General features: G+C 45.3%; 1 protein-coding gene across 5 annotated transcripts; it reads left to right on the top strand.

Annotated features, from left to right (window-relative positions):
* The first annotated feature begins 311 nt into the window (after positions 1 to 311).
* Positions 312 to 17,018, top strand: tjp3 (tight junction protein 3). Of its 5 annotated transcripts, none has more exons than XM_076152979.1 (30): positions 312 to 475; positions 6,384 to 6,440; positions 6,947 to 7,071; positions 7,266 to 7,368; positions 7,501 to 7,792; positions 7,892 to 7,995; positions 8,121 to 8,310; positions 8,452 to 8,527; positions 8,799 to 8,896; positions 9,208 to 9,295; positions 9,425 to 9,607; positions 9,743 to 9,846; positions 10,328 to 10,409; positions 11,115 to 11,203; positions 11,430 to 11,502; positions 11,929 to 12,017; positions 12,134 to 12,200; positions 12,299 to 12,369; positions 12,562 to 12,625; positions 12,732 to 12,888; positions 13,052 to 13,160; positions 13,275 to 13,494; positions 13,585 to 13,781; positions 13,886 to 13,981; positions 14,099 to 14,178; positions 14,307 to 14,517; positions 14,603 to 14,703; positions 14,998 to 15,585; positions 16,220 to 16,278; positions 16,384 to 17,018. In XM_076152979.1, exons 2-30 carry the CDS (start codon positions 6,393 to 6,395, stop codon positions 16,499 to 16,501), a joined length of 3,882 nt encoding a protein of 1,293 aa, XP_076009094.1. In that variant the 5' UTR covers positions 312 to 475; positions 6,384 to 6,392; the 3' UTR covers positions 16,502 to 17,018. The 5 variants fall into 5 exon arrangements, with proteins under 5 accessions (XP_076009094.1, XP_076009090.1, XP_076009091.1 ...); XM_076152975.1 differs by lacking the exon at positions 312 to 475 and adding an exon at positions 2,721 to 3,194; XM_076152976.1 differs by lacking the exon at positions 312 to 475 and adding an exon at positions 3,498 to 3,952.
* Positions 17,019 to 17,622: the final 604 nt, after the last annotated feature.

Genomic DNA, 17,622 nt, shown 5'->3' with positions numbered 1-17,622 from the left:
AGAAATACAAGCACTTTGTTGATCAAGTAGTTAAACTAAGCCCTGATATTGCTAATGTATAGACATGTATTTTATTGTATATTTTTTATTTTATTTTATACTAATTTTAATCGACCAAAAATGACAATATTTTCAAGCTAACACACAGTAAAACTTTAAAGAAATAAAACCAGAAACATAAAATAGGAAGCAAATACCGCAAATAAAGCAAGCAAAGCTTAGGCGGATGAGTCACTTCCGGTGCTGAGGCACGCTACGTGCGTGATGACGTCGTGAAACCTACCTGTACGTTGAACCCTCTCGGCCCCGCCCCTTCACCTGTCTTCAGTCAGATTACAGGGAAACTTTCCAAACAGTGGAAACGCGTGAGTGCGAGCCAGTCCAAAAAAGATTGAGAAGCTCGTTTTTCCTCCCTATTTCTGCGGGGGTTTGTTTATTTTTAAGGGAGTGCCGAGAGTGACGCAGACGTTTACAGGTAAGAAAACCGACAAAAAGGGAAGTGAACAGGTGTGGTTGCTAACTAGCTTCTGTAAAATATCTCCAGGTGCTACTGAAGCCCGAGGAAGGGGAGGAAAAGAGAGACGCTTTAGTCAAACAGTAACTTAAAACAGTAAATTAAAACAAAACTGACGTTTTTTGTGTAACTTTCTTTTTGTGAGCGCAGCGAGTTAGTCACAGAATTAGCATTGAGCGGCTACTATGGTGTGCTACTATCATGTGAAACTGCGTTCTGTGGTTTGGGGTTTCAGGGGGCTTTTGACAGCAACCAGTGTGTGTGTGTGAGAGTGTGTATTCGCTGTGTGTGGGGGATCAGCTGCAGGTCCAAGTTTCTTTACCCTCGCCTTACTGGTTCTGCCACAAATACAAGTTTCTGCCTGCCTGCCTGTGTGTTTCACAATAGTTTCGACTCTGCATTCCCAAACAGCTGCGCCTTCTCTCCTCTGGACAGCTGTTAGATGTAGCTGAAACACTGTTTGGTTCAATTTGAGGCTGTACATTTAAGACTGATGGTGTGTGTGTGTAATGTTCAAGCTTTTACCATGGGCAGTACTGGATTATCTCTGAGGGTCACTGTCAGGTTCCATCACTGATTGAATGTCTGAGGGACACACACACACACACACACACACACACACAGAGAGAGAGAGTGTAGGATGGATGTGGGCTCAGATAGTTACAAAGTGGGTGTTTGGAATACAGTGTTGACAGTACATGCAATAAGTAACTCAAGTGTTGAGTGTAACTCTAAAAGTGTGTGTGTGTGTGTCTGTGTGTGTGTGTGTGTGTGTGTGTGTGTGTGTGTGCGTGCGCGCGTGTGTGTGTTGACAGTGGGCCTCTGTGGGCTCTGTAAGCCTCTGGAGTGTTTGTCTTCCACAGCTCTGTATTTACACAGAGACACTTTGCCGTTCATCTGTAACCACGGCCCAAAATGCAAATTGTCAGTTTATTCATTGATTACACCCTCCAGCTTCATGCCTGGGATCACACAGTTAAGTGTTTATTTAACAACAACAAATACCTAGACACAGAAAAGTATGTTATTACTCTTACCTAAACGTTAATTGCATTAAAATAAGCAGTAATATACCTGGACTGCTTTATATAAACAGGTGTTTTAAAGCTTTTCTCCCCCCCTTTTACCTCAATCGGGAGGCCATCATTTTAAAATCCACAGTTTGTTTACAATATAACTGATAAACTTGTAACTCTGTCTGTATTTATCCCTTTGGAGGCTTATTGTAATAACATTTTCCGGGCGTTCTTAGAGTATCTAGTTTGCATGAAACACCACCTGAAGAATTCTAGGTATGTGTCACACCAAAAGTAGGTCACTGTTGTCTTGGTTTGACTCTGCGTTTAGCCTTTAACCAGCCAGTGGGGGGACGAGGTGCTCGACCGTTTGGAATAGGATGTTGTTTTCAAGTTGCTAGACTGGCAGGAGTGGCTTTAAGGGAACATGAAATGAGGACAGAACAGCGTGCGGAGCTGACAGGAATGAGGGATTGTCTTCCGCTCTGAAGGGGGCACACCTTTGCTTCCACTGGCAAGTGTTTGCATAAGTAACACTAGTGGTTCGCTCCTGTTTTGGCCTTGCTCTGTTTTCCTTTGACCTATAAATATTTCATTACTGGTGGCCTGACTGATCAAAGGCCGGCTGTTCCTCTCCGAGTATCGTCAATAAATTCCTCATCTGCTGCGGAGCTACAGCCTCATTTAAATATGACCCACAAAAACAAAACGCAATCCTGTCGCCCATCTGTGGATAAAGGCTCCAAGGCTGAAGAAGTGATAAGCTGCTGATACATTGTTATCATTTCGTACACACCCTTCTGGTACACAACTTCCCTACAGTAGTGGCACCTCCCTTTTGTTCTTCCACCGTGCCAGCATGTGGGGTAGGAGTCAACGTGTCGCGCTGCACTGCAGTCCTGACGGGGCAGGGCACCGATAATCACAAGCAAACAGAAGAGAATGCAGCTCGCAGCTTTGATTTGTTGTCATGCGTTACCCGTTACAATGTAGAGACGACGCAATCAAAGCTCTCTGTTTGTCCGAGTACCGTTTCCTGATGCCTAAGCACGGCGCCGGACTGTAAAGGAACCCAGGAAACTTTACTCAGGGCAAACCCTCGGTGTAGCAAACACTCCGTCAATTATTAACGGCCCAGTGCTCTCATTCCCCCAACGTAACCATAGCACCCAGTAGACTGAAACTCAGCCAGCAGCTTGGGACCTGCTGTTGCGTTGTGGGAAAGACCTCGAAGTTAAACTTAGACACACACACACAGAGGGACAGAACTTATGATGAGAGGGAGAGGACCTGTTCCACTCTCTGATCCCATCAACAAGGGGACAATTGAGGACTTAGTGCAGAACTGGAATGGAATGATGGACTTTAGAAGCACGGAATTACTTTTTTCAAACACTTTTATGCTGATTTTCTAAATTTCTTACAGTTGTTGACTCTCTTCTGTCCATTTTGTAGCATTTTGAGGACTTGTACAACTGTGTTTACCGCCCGGTTCAATTCTGGAGTTTTTGAGTCGGCCCCAGACAGAGAAGAAGCGGGTGTATTTTAGTCCCAAGGAGACTTTATTCAGCAGTGTCATCATGAATCTGACCCAGAGAATCAAACTCATGAAGCACTTTGGCTCTGTGCCCCCGGAGCCTCGGCCGCCTCTCCTCTCGGTGCCTGTAAGTGGACGCAACCTAAACCAATGTTTTCTTTACCACCTCTCACTGCTGCTCCATGCTACGTATGCTGCTATAGCCCAGAACATTTGTAGTGGAGCTTTTGTGTGTTGGTCACTAAAGACAACCAATCCAAGGGACTAAGGAATGTACCTGGGACTATGTTTAACCCCTTCAGTCCCGGTATAGCATAGACTAGGATCAAGCTAAATCATTTAATCGAACGAATGAACAAATGTATAGAAAGTTAAAGGTTGACAAATGTTATAATTACACGTATAATTTATTCCCACATTTGCAGCGCTTCTATACGTACCTGTGACAGCGTGTCACTTCTACGATACTTGACCCATCTGGCTATATGAGATGTTTTTCTTGCCGCTCCACCTTAAATCTCCTGGTAGCAAAGGGCAGGATCCAGTGGCTGTGAGAGTGGGCAAAAAGCTGCGTGTGTGGGAGGAGCGCTCCAGGTGAGTCGGCTCCCCACAGACGGAGCCACACTGCGGTTAGTCATATTACATTCATTATATCTCCAAGAGGATCGGATTTCCCGCTGGACGATAGCCACCATCCACGCCGAGGCGATCCGAGGAGGACGTAACCGGAGCAGGGTGAAGCATGGGAGCTGTGATTTCTGCTGTTTGCGATGCCATATGGAATATAAAGAGCTGGCTGCTCAGTGAGCGCACGAGGCCGCAGGTGTTTTGTTGAGCTTAGAGAGCCCCAGCTGGGAAATGGAAGTCAGGTTCTCAGACGAAGTGGTAAGTGGAGAGTGAGTGAGTGAGTAAACAGGGGCCTCAAACCTCAAAGTGTTAAGCCAGGTAAAGATAACTAAGCTATTACTGATTCATACTCGCCTCCAGCTTCAAGGTTCCTTTGAATCTGGAGGGCGAAAAGCTAAAGGCTACAGGTTTGGAGCCTTGGCAACTGGTTACTTCCTGGAAATCACATCCTATGTCTATGAAACACCTGAAACCGCAGACTAATAGCATCACGGTTTGTCGCTCTCCTTCCTTACCTTCAGAGGGAAATGGATGTTATGTCGGCACTCAGCGTTTGCCTTTCTCTTCATCTTTGGCCCTGGTCACACAGAGACATCGTGTCCTTAATCCAGGGGTGAAGTGGAGCAGATTCTCTCATCAGCTGTGATTCAGCTAATCCTTTTTGTCAACCACTCTGAATATTGATCGCTAAGCAGCTAAGTCTCCCAGTATTGGCAGAGTTGTCTTCCCCTTCAATGTCCTTATTACCACAATCTTGTGGTCGTTAACATTGGTTTGCTCTTTGCTCTCACTGTCCTTTGATTCCTTCATTATCTCAGCTAATTATCCTTGTTTGTCTCATCTCCTCTGGGTGATCCATGTAAGGTGGAAATGCTCCTCCCTATTGATCTTCTGCTTGACTGTTTGGCTTCTTATGGATTTGTGATTTTTAGATCAGCACACACACTTATACGCTGATTGACATTTGGTTTATATCCTATCAGTCTCAGCCTGTCACACCTAATCACTATCCCATCATAGGATACAGCTTTCTCACAGCGCCTGGTGCACCCTGAAGCCACGACTGGAATAAACAACGCCGTCGAATGGTAATGGCCTCGGGTCTCCACGTCAGTAAAGATTCACATAGTCAGAGAGTCCAGAGCCAGTTCTCATTTGAGCGAACAGATCTCTGTATGTTCAGGTTCATCATTAACCTAGTCAAACAAATGGCCTACTGTTCACAGGTCAAACATGGCAAACAGTACTTCCACTCATTGTTGCCATACCTAAGAGTTTATGAGCGCACGCAGGAGAATTTGATCCCAGACGTTTAGCTTTAGTTTGCAGGCAGGGGTTGAGGGATTTTCGTATGTTCAAAGGATCCTCATAGGTTCAATAGATTAACTTCAAATTGGATCTAGGCTTAAAGTGTTTGAGCTCAGATTTTGCCAGGTGTCAATGTGGTTATATGTATTTGGTCACGCACACACACACACACTTATTCTTTCCTGTCCTCAGTGTTTGAATAAACCAGTGTCAGTCTTTCATGGCCGGGGTGCAACACTGCATCTCTGTATTGTGGACCAGAGTAGCTGGCTCTACCCGTCCTGCAGTGTGTGCAGTGCAAGTGTGAGCAATCCTCCACACACACACTGTAAATTACAGCGTATGGTCCGCCTACATTTCTTTTGTTTTTAAAAAGAGCTGCTATGTTAACAATGACAGTCACGAGTGGCATGTTGTTATCTTTGCAGCGAGTAGAAGTTTGTGGTATGAAGTGGTTTGGTTTGTGAGTTGCAGGTTCATGTAAAAATGTAGTCTTGTCAAATCAGGTCATGCAAGTGGAAGAGAAATGGTTAAAAGGAGGAAGGGCAGGCAAAATTTAACCTGATTTTTGTTTAGATAGGGAAGGAGCTTATTGATGTAAAACTGGAATGTTCATCTCTGAGCAGAAGCTGTGACACGTTGGTCGGTTGAATGGACCTTTTGTTGGAACCCTGTGCTATTACTTCAAGGACAAGCAAATGCAGCGGTCATGCACGACATAATAAAAGCTAAACATATCGCGTGTGTGTGTGTGTGTGTGTGAACAACAAACAACAAACCTAAAGACATAAAAAAGGAAAAGTACATTGTCTTGTCAGTACTTGTCGATGTCGTTTGGTTAGGGTTGGTAAATGTTTACAGTCTTTAGAAAGGCTGAAGGGCCGAGGTCTTGACTGTCTGCAACTGCTCCACTGATCATGAACCTCCAGGGACAAGTGATTTGACTGTGGCTGTTGACAGAGCGCAGAGCATAGAAATGCATCACATAGAACAGGCCCAGCCTCTCCCTGCCAGGTGAAGTGTTGCTGCGCTTTGCTCCGTGCCTTGTATTTCTATGTACACACTGACTGCACAAGCCCTCGGTGTTGTATGTCGTCAGTGCCACAGGGTCATGGGGACACACACACAGGCACAAGTAGCCCCTCCTCCATACCGGTCGGGCAGGAATGAGACAGGTAACAGCATGCTGGGATCATGTTGATTCAAACACAAACTGTCCCTGCTTAGCTGTGGCTCAGCTGTTCTCACTGTAAGAGGTTACACAGTTCATTAAGTTTAATTAACAATGATTCATCAGTGTTTGATATTGCGTTGCCAAAGCATTTAGTCGTCGTCTGTCCTCAGGTTCTCATTATTGCTTTGTCTTTTTTTGTCTCTCTAGAAGCCAGGCATGGAGGAGTTGACAATATGGGAGCAACACACAATAACACTGAACAAAGTAAGTGGTTCACTGTTTAATAAGGGATCACCAAAAAACGTACAAGTTTCCTGTTTCATCTTTAAAAATCTGCTCATGAAAATAGATGGATGTAAAGAAAATTCAGAGTGTGAACAGCTTATATTGTTAGTCTTTGTTTAGAACACAAAGGTCCTCAGGCCAGTTGACAAATATAGAAGTGAAAGTGGAGACGCGTTGTGCGGCAGAGAGTCACAGTTTCAGCTTTGTTTGCGAGGGCTTTTGTCAAGTATTTGTGTGGGTTGAGCTGCACCAGACTTCAGGCCGATCGGTGTCTCAGCCGAGACTCCGGGAGGAATTCATAGTGACACACCCTGCTGCACTCCAAGAGCTGCTCACCAGCCTACCTGAAACGGAATGCGCCTTGGAATGGGCTGTGCCTCCATGTCACCGTCTCCCACACACGCGCCTACACACTACACTTCTTTTATGCATTATCCCCGCTCTTCCTTTCTCATCTCCCCTTTGTTTAATTCTCCTATCCCAAGGATTCCAAGTTTGGGTTTGGGTTCGCTTTATCAGGAGGCAAGGACAAACCTCACCCAGACACGGGGGATACAGCTGTGGTGGTGTCAGATGTGCTGCCAAACGGTCCGGCCATTGGAAGGCTGTTGTGAGTTGCTTCTCATGTTCTTACTGACATGACCGCAGACACCTTTCAGACTTGACTGTTTGTGTACAAAACACATGATCATGTCGTGCCTACACTATGTAAATGTATCTTAAAATTCATTATGGTGTGTTTACCCAGCAACAGAAGCGTACTGATTGTGCCTTTTAATGACAAGATTTCCCTGTGTCCTGCAGCACCAAAGACCTAATCGTGATGGTCAATGGAGTCTCTATGGAGAACGTCCACTCTAACTTCACCATTCAGAACCTCAAATCATGCGGGAAGACAGCCAACGTTGTGAGTTTAAGGACGCACTTATCCAAACACCGAAATCCTTCTACTCTACAGTTCTTGTGTGGTAAACTAGTAAAACTGATTAACTCTTCACTGATATTTGACATCACTCCGTCCTCCTCTGTCTGGTTGCAGACAGTGAAACGCCCTCGAAAGATCCAGATCCCAGCAACCACCAGGCCGTCTCGAGCTGGGTCCCACTCCAACCTGCTAGACGTGGAGAGTTACACCAAACGACCAAGGCGCTACTCCGACGGCAGCGAGAGGGGCAGAGATGCTGACCGCTACCGCTCCCGAGCCCGCAGCTCAACGCCCGACCGCAACGGACACACTCTGCCGCTGTCCTCGGGCTACAAGAAACTGCCGATCAATGATGCTGCAGACAAACCAATCAGAACCACTCTAGTTAAGAAGAAACTCAACGATGGTAAGAAGGAAGAAAGAAGGACAGTTTTGTTTGTGAGAGAACTATTGTATGAATGCTTACTCTTCTTACCGCCATCTTGTTGCCTGGCTTTGTCTGCAGAGTATGGATTGAAGCTGGGCAGTCAGATCTTTATCAAGCACATGACGGACACAGGCCTGGCTGCAAAGGAAGGGACGCTTCAGGAGGGAGACCTCATTCTCAAGGTGAAAAGATTAGTTAATACTAACACAAGTCTAAGTTGATTCAAGAAGATGTAATCGGCACAAAGTGATCACATGAAGGATGTCTGTAAGTAGTTAGTCTCAACTGATTGGTCTCCATTGACCAGATCAATGGTATGACGACGGAGAACCTGTCCCTGCTGGAGACCAAGCACCTGGTGGAGAAGAGCAGAGGCAAGCTGACCATGACGGTCCTAAGAGACGACCGCAAGTTCCTGGTCAGCATCCCAGAGGTGACGGACAGCGCCCCCAACAGCGATGAAGACCGCCGTGGAAACAGCAGCTCTGAACTGGAGGGTGAGTCGTGGGGGTGGGAAAGGGGGAGAGGAGGAGTAAGGAAAAGCTGCGACTGGTGATGAAGCATCTGCTGTGACATTTCTAAGCTCCTTTGAGTGGGTTTGCAGGCTCAATAACCACAATCCGTCTCTCTCCCATCAGACATTTCGGACATCGACACAGACCTCCCGTCTCTCAGGGCGTCCCGTGCCCCCACCAGAGAGAAACGCACACGAAGGTACAGCTCATATAACACCGCCCGCCTGTCCCACCTAGCATGTCTTCACTTTATTTTCAGTATTTTCTTACCTCTATGGGAACACGTAATGGACCTCTAACATCCTCGTCTCACTGTTTGGTTACCTGATGCTGCCACCTGAGGCTTTGCATGAGGATTGGATTGGATTTTAATATTCATAATAAAACATTAGCATCATATTTGTTCAGAGTTTGTACCTAAGTCACACCACCACTTCAAATGTATCTACTCCCTTTTCTCTTAATCCCAGAACCAGAGCTGAACCATTACCGGTAAAGTCCAGAGATTCGTCCCCCATCCGCTCCACCCTGCCACGGCCTTCTGCAAAGGCCTACGCCCCCCGCAGAGGTCAGTCCAGCAGGGAGCGCTACACTGTTTTCTTTCATCACATCTTCCAGCAAATAGCTCTCACGTTACACAGGTTTGAGGCGATGTGGAGTTTAGTAGGAAGTTTAGAAACGCCATCAGAAACACCCATTTGGAAAAAATAACATTGACACAGCAGACGTGTGTTTTCTGAGAGAGAGATGATGAGTGTTGTGGTTCGCTGTGTCTCTGTTGCTGTTGGAAGTCAGCCTGCCACTTCAAGAGGCAGGACAGATGTTGTGTGCATCAGCAGAAAATGACTCAAATAAAAATCTGTAATGACTTTTCTCCAGCTCCATCTGAGTCTCCGTCCGACCACAGTGCCTCTCCTCCCCCTGCCAGGAGAGACAGAGATAGCCCCGACCTCAGGGACAAATACAGGTCTTTTTCTCCTACATCATGATGAAAACATGTTAATCAAACTCAGTTGTTGGGCAGATTACACACTAAAAAACTAGACCTTAGTACAACATGATGAAGAAGTCATCCTGGTTTCTACTCTTTCTCCAGAACAATTTCTGGAATGTCCACCCTCCCCAACCCCAAAGCCTCTCCTGCCCTGCAAAACTGGACCAGCTCTCGCGCTTCGTCCTCCGCCTCCAGGCCTCGCAGGCCCGTGTCAGAGTCGGACTCTGACCGCAGCGCTTCCCCTCCCCCAAGGAGAGCGAGCCCCCGTCCAGACTCCAGATACAAGTAAGGGACAAAACTCGGATGAACTGGAAATTAACCAAGTTTCAAATGTAGGCGCTGTTGTATAGTAGCTGACTGAAAACCTAGAAGAGATGTTAATTATCACTCCTCGCTCCTTTCTCCGTTATTCCCCATCAGAGTTCTTCCTGATTTGACCCATTTGGGTTTGAGAGACTCCTCCATCACTGTTCGCCCTGAGCAACCAAGGAGAGTCAATTCTCCTATCAGAATCCCTCCCCCAGGTCAGTATGCAAGCACACGCACGCAGAGACACGCACAGAGACACACACAGACACGCGCAAACACACACAAGAGCTATTGAACTGTGGTGGTGGAACACGAGCAGCATTTTGCCTCATTCCTTCGGGACATTTGTTTAACCTTTTAGTGTTTGCAGCTGTCTGAGTGACAGTGCAGTATTGCAGTCATATACAGTTCAGAGCAGCACAACATAGGTGCTGTGTTTAGCCTTTTTAAGTATTAACACGGCATCGGCAAACCACGTGAGACCATCGTGGGGATGACTGGGAACTTTTGTCTCACATAACTGCCGCTGTTAATGACATGGTGTAAAGATTGCTTATGAAAATTATACAATGTCTGAGCCTGAATGGCGTTCCTGTTTGGACGGTGTCTCTGCCGCGTCGCCATAAAAACACTGTAACCGCAGGAGAGCAAACGCATCCATATTTTATGAACGTGCGACTGTCTCTGCTTTCTCAGACTCTGGGTCGGAGTCGGATGGCAGCTCGCCTCCTCAGCGGCAAGGCACCCCGTACAGCCAGGACTCCCGCAGCAGATACAGGTACACATGAAGGCCCACCCCAAAAACCTCCTTGCCCCCCCTTCCCCCTCCCCCACCAAACTGAAACCCTACAAGACCTCAAGGACTGGAACACAGCAGGCACACATCGCCTGTTCTCATCTTTAGCATCAGCAGCTAATCATTATTTTTTACTAATACCATTTTAAAATATTTTTGTGATTTTGATTGATTCATTTTTTTGCTTCATTCTTGCTTTATTTTATTTTGGTTTGATTTTCTTGTGTTGTGTTTTTGTGACTGTGTACCAAGTCATGCAGTTTGTGTTTGTGTTATTTTATTTACCAATGAAATAAAGTGATTTGCGCTGAACATGTCCCTCTACTGTATGTGGCTAAGTGTGGATGAGACAAAAACAAGCAAACAAAACAAACAACATACTAGTATTAATAATCATAATCCCCCATTTCAGCCATCAGTTTTTATAAATCTGCATTGTACATCAAGCAGCTCTCTTACTTATTTAACACCACCAGCAAAGATCCACTAATTGATTTTGTGATCAGTCGTAAAGCAGTTAACCATCAAAGAGAGAACTTCCCCCCCTCCCCCAGAAGCTAAGGTGAATATTCATCCTTTCACCAATAATCATCATATTAGCCACAGCCCCTCCCCCCCTCTCCAAACGTAACTGAGATTTGTTATTTTCCTCCTCCCTCACTCCCGCCTCCCTGTCATCTCTTCCAGAGTTCTCCCCGATGTTTCCATGCAGCCCCAAGTGGAGCCGCCGCATTGGAGCCCCCCCAGCATCACCGTCAGCAATCCACTGCAGAAAGGTGTGTGTGTGTACATAAGTCAGCTGTGTGTGTGTTTAGTGAGTGTTGTTTGAATTTGAGTGTTTGCTGGCAAAATGAGTTCTTGGTTGAGGATAGACCGCATTAATATTAGTTAATCTTTGATCAATCTTTTTTAATATTGACTCATGACATTCCATAATTACTTAAAATTCATGAACTGAAATGTTGATTATAATAATAATGATTCATTGATTAATATCTGCAGACGAAACTGAGTCTGAGGCCAGTTATGCATCAGTTCCTCGCAGAGAATCGCCAGAGCGAGACAATCGATACAGGTGAGATATACTCACTCACTCACTCACTCACTCACTCACTCACTCACTCACTCACTCACTCACTCACTCTCTCTCTCTCTACTAACATAGTAACATTATAGAGGAGGAATAGCATGTGATGAGTGAACCTGTGGGTTACCGCGTCAGTGCAGAGATGTGTGAAGACATACAGACAGGATGCCCGACTGGTTCATCTGCTTCATCTGCTTAGTACAGATGAAGCAGATGAACAAGCGCGTCATCGCATGACACTCTGAACACACACACAGGTGCACATGATAACTGACTAACTGCAAAGATTGCACAAGACAATGTTTACAATTACTCATGTGCAAGTTTATTTTAATGAATGCTGATACAACACCCTTATCTGGATGAATCATTCAGTTATACGATGTCTTATTAGTTTTCCTTTGCTTCTGCCAGAGTGCTTCCTGAGATCAAGGCCCCTTCCGCCGCTGTGAAACAGGAACGGCCACGTCGAGATCCAACACCCCCCAGGCCACCTCCTGAGGGTCAGTCTGTTCTTCAGTTTGACACATCCTTTCCTCTTTGTTATAGTTTTTGGTCAGCCACCAGTTTTAAGTTGGTCTTCACCACCGTGTCTCTGCTGTCTCTGTCCTCAATCCAGATTCCTCCGAGTCAGACCAGCTTTCACATCTCAGGAGGTCTGGGAGCTCTGAGCTGGGCGGCCGCAGGTACAGCAAAGTGATCAGTCAAAAGTTTCCCCTTTCACTTACTGTATGTAATAATATCAGTGAATGAACATGTCCCTGTTGTTTTCCCCTCCTTGCAGCGCTCCTCGTGCCGCTAACGGAGCCACGCTCAGGTCGGGAATATCAGTCAACAGCAACCCACCGGTCTACTGTAAGGCTCACCACACACTGCTTATTTACCTTCTATTATATTATTTACCGTTTAAATGTTTGCTTCTCAGGCACAATATGTTATCAATTAATATTGAAAGTAGCTGTAAGTAGAAGACGTGCTTTACTTTGCACTGCAGTGTTGTCTTATGTTGTACTAGAAGAAGTCTGATCAGTGCGATTTCCCCTCCAGCCAAACCTGCAGAAGAGCCCATCTACTCTCTACCTCCAGACTCTTACCCTACAACTACACCAGGGTGGGTAACCTTACACATGTTTATTCAAGCCCATATCAATAAATACACCTTCCCGTCAACACATTAGGTCACAGCAACATTAATTCACATGTGATGTCATTCTCAGGTACAGCTCAGATCTGAACAAAGTTGCGTTTGTGAAAGAGGGCAGTGTGGGTCTGAGGCTCGTAGGTGGCAACGATGTTGGTATCTTTGTGGGCGGAGTTCAGCCAAACAGCCCTGCGCACCTGCAAGGCATGAAAGAGGGAGACCAGATCATGCAGGTGAGATAAGGCTACAGCTTGTAAAACTTCAATAGCTAATTATTAATAGCAATTTATTTGTAATCTAATGACCGGGAGCACATTAAAATTGACATTACTGCTGTGTTGGACCTAACTTTGTTGCTTTTCCTACATCTCATGTGGATTTCTGTCTCATTTTAAGGTAAATAAAGTTGATTTTGGCCATTTCACAAGAGAAGAGGCAGCCAACTTCCTCCTGAATATCAAGAATGGGGAGCAGGTGGAAATCTGCACTCAGAACAAGATGGACCGTAAGTGCTGTGCTCAGCCGATCAAAGGATAATTTTCTTCTACTCATTTCAACCAAATTTCTATCTGGTAAATAAACCCATTACAGCATGAATCTCAACTTTCTGTCTTCTCAGTTTATAAAAAGATCATCAAGTCAAACCTTGCAGACAACTTCTACATCAGGACCCACTTTGATCACGAGGCCGAGGGCCCCGTCGGCCTGAATTTCACCAGAGGAGAGGTGTTTAGGGTGGTGGACACAATGCACAGAGGGAAGCTGGGCAACTGGCTGGCCGTCCGAATGGGGAATGACCTGCACGAGCTGGATAAAGGCACCATCCCCAACCAGACCAGGTCAGTGAGACGGAAAGAGAAACACTGACGACGTTGCTGAAATCCTTTCCGTTCGGCTCCATTAACCTAGTTTGTCGCCGTTTCCTGCAGGGCTGAGGGTCTGGCTAGCACGGAGCAGGTTCAGAGGACCAGCGGAGATAGACAGGTGTCAGGACCCAGAGCTGAGTTTTGGAAACTACGGGGTCTCAGAGGAGGCAAGAAGAACGTCCGCCGGACTCGCGACGACCTACTGCAGCTCACCATTCAAGGCAAATTCCCAGCCTATGAAAAAGTTCTGCTCAGAGAAGGTTGGTGCATCTTTCGTTTGCTGCATTATGTCTGTGAATTAATAATAAATGTTGTCCCGCTAGCATCTGATCACTAATTTTTGCTGATTTTGTTTTGTCTCCAGCTAACTTCAAACGGCCCATTGTCATTCTGGGTCCTCTTAACGATATTGCCATGGAGAAGCTGGCCAGAGAGATGCCTGATGACTATGAAGCAGCAGGTTGGTTGTCCTTCTAATCCATGGTGATACAAACCTAAGGCTGATTATCAATGTAACACAGTGCTTTGTCACTCATTCACCATATTGGCTTCATTTCTCCCTGTTTCGTTTTGGCAGAGATGGTTCCCCGCAGCAGAGGAGGAGACAGCGCCTCGACTGTTATCAAACTGGACACTGTGAGGAGAATAGCTGAGAAGGTGAGCTGTATGAATTTATTGAAAACATAAATGGGGCTTTGTCCAGTAAAATTATCAAATCAAACTCTAACCCTGTTCCCTGGTCTTACTTGTGCCTCATGAACTTGTTTCTTCTTCTCTGTTCCCAGGACAAGCACCCCCTGCTGGACATCACCCCCACTGCAGTGGAGAGGCTGAACTACATCCAGTACCACCCGATGGTACTGTTCCTGGACCCCCACAGTCGCAAGGACGTGAAGTCCATGAGGCACAAGTACAACCCCGACTCCAACAAGAGCTCCAGACGCCTTTACGCACAAGCCCTCAAGTTAAGGAAACACTGCAGCCATCTTTTCTCAGGTAATAAACAACACATGCGTCTGTTAGACAGTAAATTCAGGCTCAGAATACTGGATAGTTTCTCACAGTTTTTCCTTTTCCCCAGCACGTATTGACCTGCAGCCCAGCTCCCACGTTTGGTATGAGAGTCTAAAGGACAAGATCCGCCACCAACAGTCCAAACCTGTCTGGGTGTCTGAAGTTACGGTAAGACACACTGCTTCTTTTACACATTCAATCTCTTCTCTCACACTCGGAGGCTCAAGTTAACACATTGATACAGTCACATGAAAGATGTTAGATGTTCAGGAAGGTCAATTTTCAAATATTAAGAAATGAAAATAAAAGAAAGGAAAATAGGGCAGAAGTACAAGTTTTAGAAAATGTAACCAGTCCAAAAAATACCAAAAGTTAAGCACGAGATTTGATTTCTGATCACACGTTCTGAGTTTGAAACTGACAGTATGCATGTTACTCAAATCTATTTCCTCTTCTATTCAGTTGGAGAGTGGTGGTGAACAGGACCTGGATGCACTGGACCAGACCCAGTCTGACTACCTCAGTGCTGCCAGTGACCTGGAAGACACAGATGGAGAGGGCTTCACAGACGGAGAGGCCTACACTGACGAGGACCTGGACGAGGCTTTCCCCGGTCAGGATGCAGCGCCAATCACACGAAACTCCAGGACAGCCGGAGCGGCTCTCGCCCGATCGTCTGAGCCGGCTTCCGGGCACCACAGCCCCGGCGTGGAGCCCGGCGTGGAGCCCGAGTCTCGAGCTGAAAAATACGCACTCAGAGAACTCCCGCCACTGATGCATGTGCCGGAGCCCAGGATGCCCCGCCGTGACAGTTACACTAATAGTGCCGCAGAGGAGGAGGACGTACCTCCGACTCATCATAGTCATTCCGACTCAGATTTCAGTGCCAGCGAACGATTTACACCCACTGCTCCATCGGAAGGACCCCCAGATTTTATAGCTCCTGACCCTTCCGTTAATAACTCTGTTGTTGAGTCTTCACTTCCTGAGAGGCGGTCTGAGAGCCCACCACACGCACCCCTGTCTGCCATTGAGGAGAAATTGCAACAGGTAAGCAACGTTTTTGCTCATTAAAGCATACAGCGACTTTGAGGATGTGATCTGATGGCTGCTAGCTAGAGGATGCACTGTTTTGTATGGTGCACTGCTCCTGTTACTGTATCGTCTGTGGTCAGGTGAATACAAACAAACTTTTAAATGTTGGAATACAAAGTGTTCCACCAGAGCTCTTTTCATAACAGTCTGTGATTTCACTTTCAATACCACACACAAATAATGATGGTCACTGTGATGGATTACTTATTTTCAAGCCTCTGTATGTTGTTTTGATACTGTACTAAGAGGAACTGAAACCAGTTGCCTAGCAGGTATAAAGACCATTCATCATCCTGACAAAAACCCCTGTGTGCTTTAGAAAATGGTGGGCAGCATTGTCAGGTACACATTACCTGTAGTAAATAGTATTTAATAGGCTAGACACTGATGTGACCAATTCAATTCTATTTTCAACTTTATTTATATTGCGGAAAATCACAACAAAAATGATCTCAGGGAACTTTTCACAAAGGTTTCTCTAAATATCTTTGGAACAAAATCATTTCACATTTTGTTCTTTCTAACATAACACATTGGTTTATAAAACACAAATAACTCCTGTTTAAAGTTGCCTTGTCCTCTCCTCCAGGCTCGTGTGGCAGAGCCACAGGCTCAGACGGAGGGAAGGAAGACCCCACAGTTCATTGTGTAAGTGCTCTTTTGCCCTCTGTTGTCTTCAGAGTGGAGTTTGACTGGCTAGACAACAAAGTTTGTGTTTGAAATGTGACCTTTCTCTCTCCTGCTCTCTGATAGGCTCGCACATCACCAAGCACTCCAGTACAGACGCACGCAGATCAGAGGCAGCGACAGCTCAGAGGACGAGGAGGAGGTAGAAGACGACTTTGAATGGGGTCCGGCAACAGAACTTTAAGCACCGTTCGGGGCGACGATGAAAGCTGTCACACGGCAACCATTTCACTTCCATTCCTGGCAGTCGTCCGTGTGAAACTTCTGATTAATTTGTACATATCTTTGGCATCACCATGGTTTTGCTGGTGTTGTAGGTTGGCCTGCACTCAGGGCCCAGTTCAGGTGTGGGATGTTGGATGCTGTTAATGTTGGTGTTAAAAGATCACTGCACCCTTTTACTGTTTTAATTTGAATACCTAAAGAAATCTTACAATGTATGTGAACGTCAATGAATGTCAACCTGATGTCTTTTCATATTTCTTATTTAATTAACCCCATGGGAAAATTCTATCACATTATTACTACTTTGTGTATGTTTTAGGTCAATTAGAAAATGTGCTAATTGTCAAAGAGTTGTCATTGCTTTTAGTGTCGTTGTGTGGAAGTATGACTGTGACTGTGTTTATGCATGGAGAGCTATTACATTTATGAATGCTTCTAAGTTTTTCTACATTAAATAGTTTTCCTGATTTTTAAAATGGCTGCAGTCATATTCTGTGTCTAAAACCTGCACGTTCTCCTTTGCTTTGTTTCATATTTGCCTAGTTTAGCATTCACATTAACCTATTCAACAGATGTGAGGAAGAACTGACCCACAAGGAAGCAGAAATGAAAACAACTGAAGTTGTGACACAAGCTATGATCTAAATCATAGTTATCAAATCAATTTTAAATATATTCCACATCTAAAGGTGAGTGTGCAAAAGGGACTTAACTGTGCCACAGTGCGACTCTAACATGACTTCAGACACACCTGAACTGAACAAAGCCATGATAAAGGTTATAAATTAAACCTGTGATTGTCCTGCAATTAAATAGTACAATCACAACCTTATCATGACAAAGTTCTGTCTGGCATTTTGGTGGAAAATCAGGTAAGAAGATAAACTTATTAAAATTGAATTCTATTCTATTAAAGAGGGATGCTTTATATTTTTGTGGGGTTATTTTTTAAATGACATTTATGGGCTTATTGCTTTTGAAATTAAGTGTCCAACTATACATAGGGCCTAACTGTAAAGCCCTGTATCTCAAAAGGTCACCAACAGTAAACTAAATATATAGTGTTTAAATAAACGTCCC

Source organism: Genypterus blacodes, unplaced genomic scaffold (assembly GCF_046128005.1).
Source record: "Genypterus blacodes isolate CSIRO-AG114 ecotype Tasmania unplaced genomic scaffold, CSIRO-AGI_Gbla_v1 ptg000058l_1, whole genome shotgun sequence".
NCBI lineage: Eukaryota > Metazoa > Chordata > Actinopteri > Ophidiiformes > Ophidiidae > Genypterus > Genypterus blacodes.
Note: the sequence above shows the minus strand (reverse complement) of the source record. Positions and strands in the feature narration are given on the sequence as shown.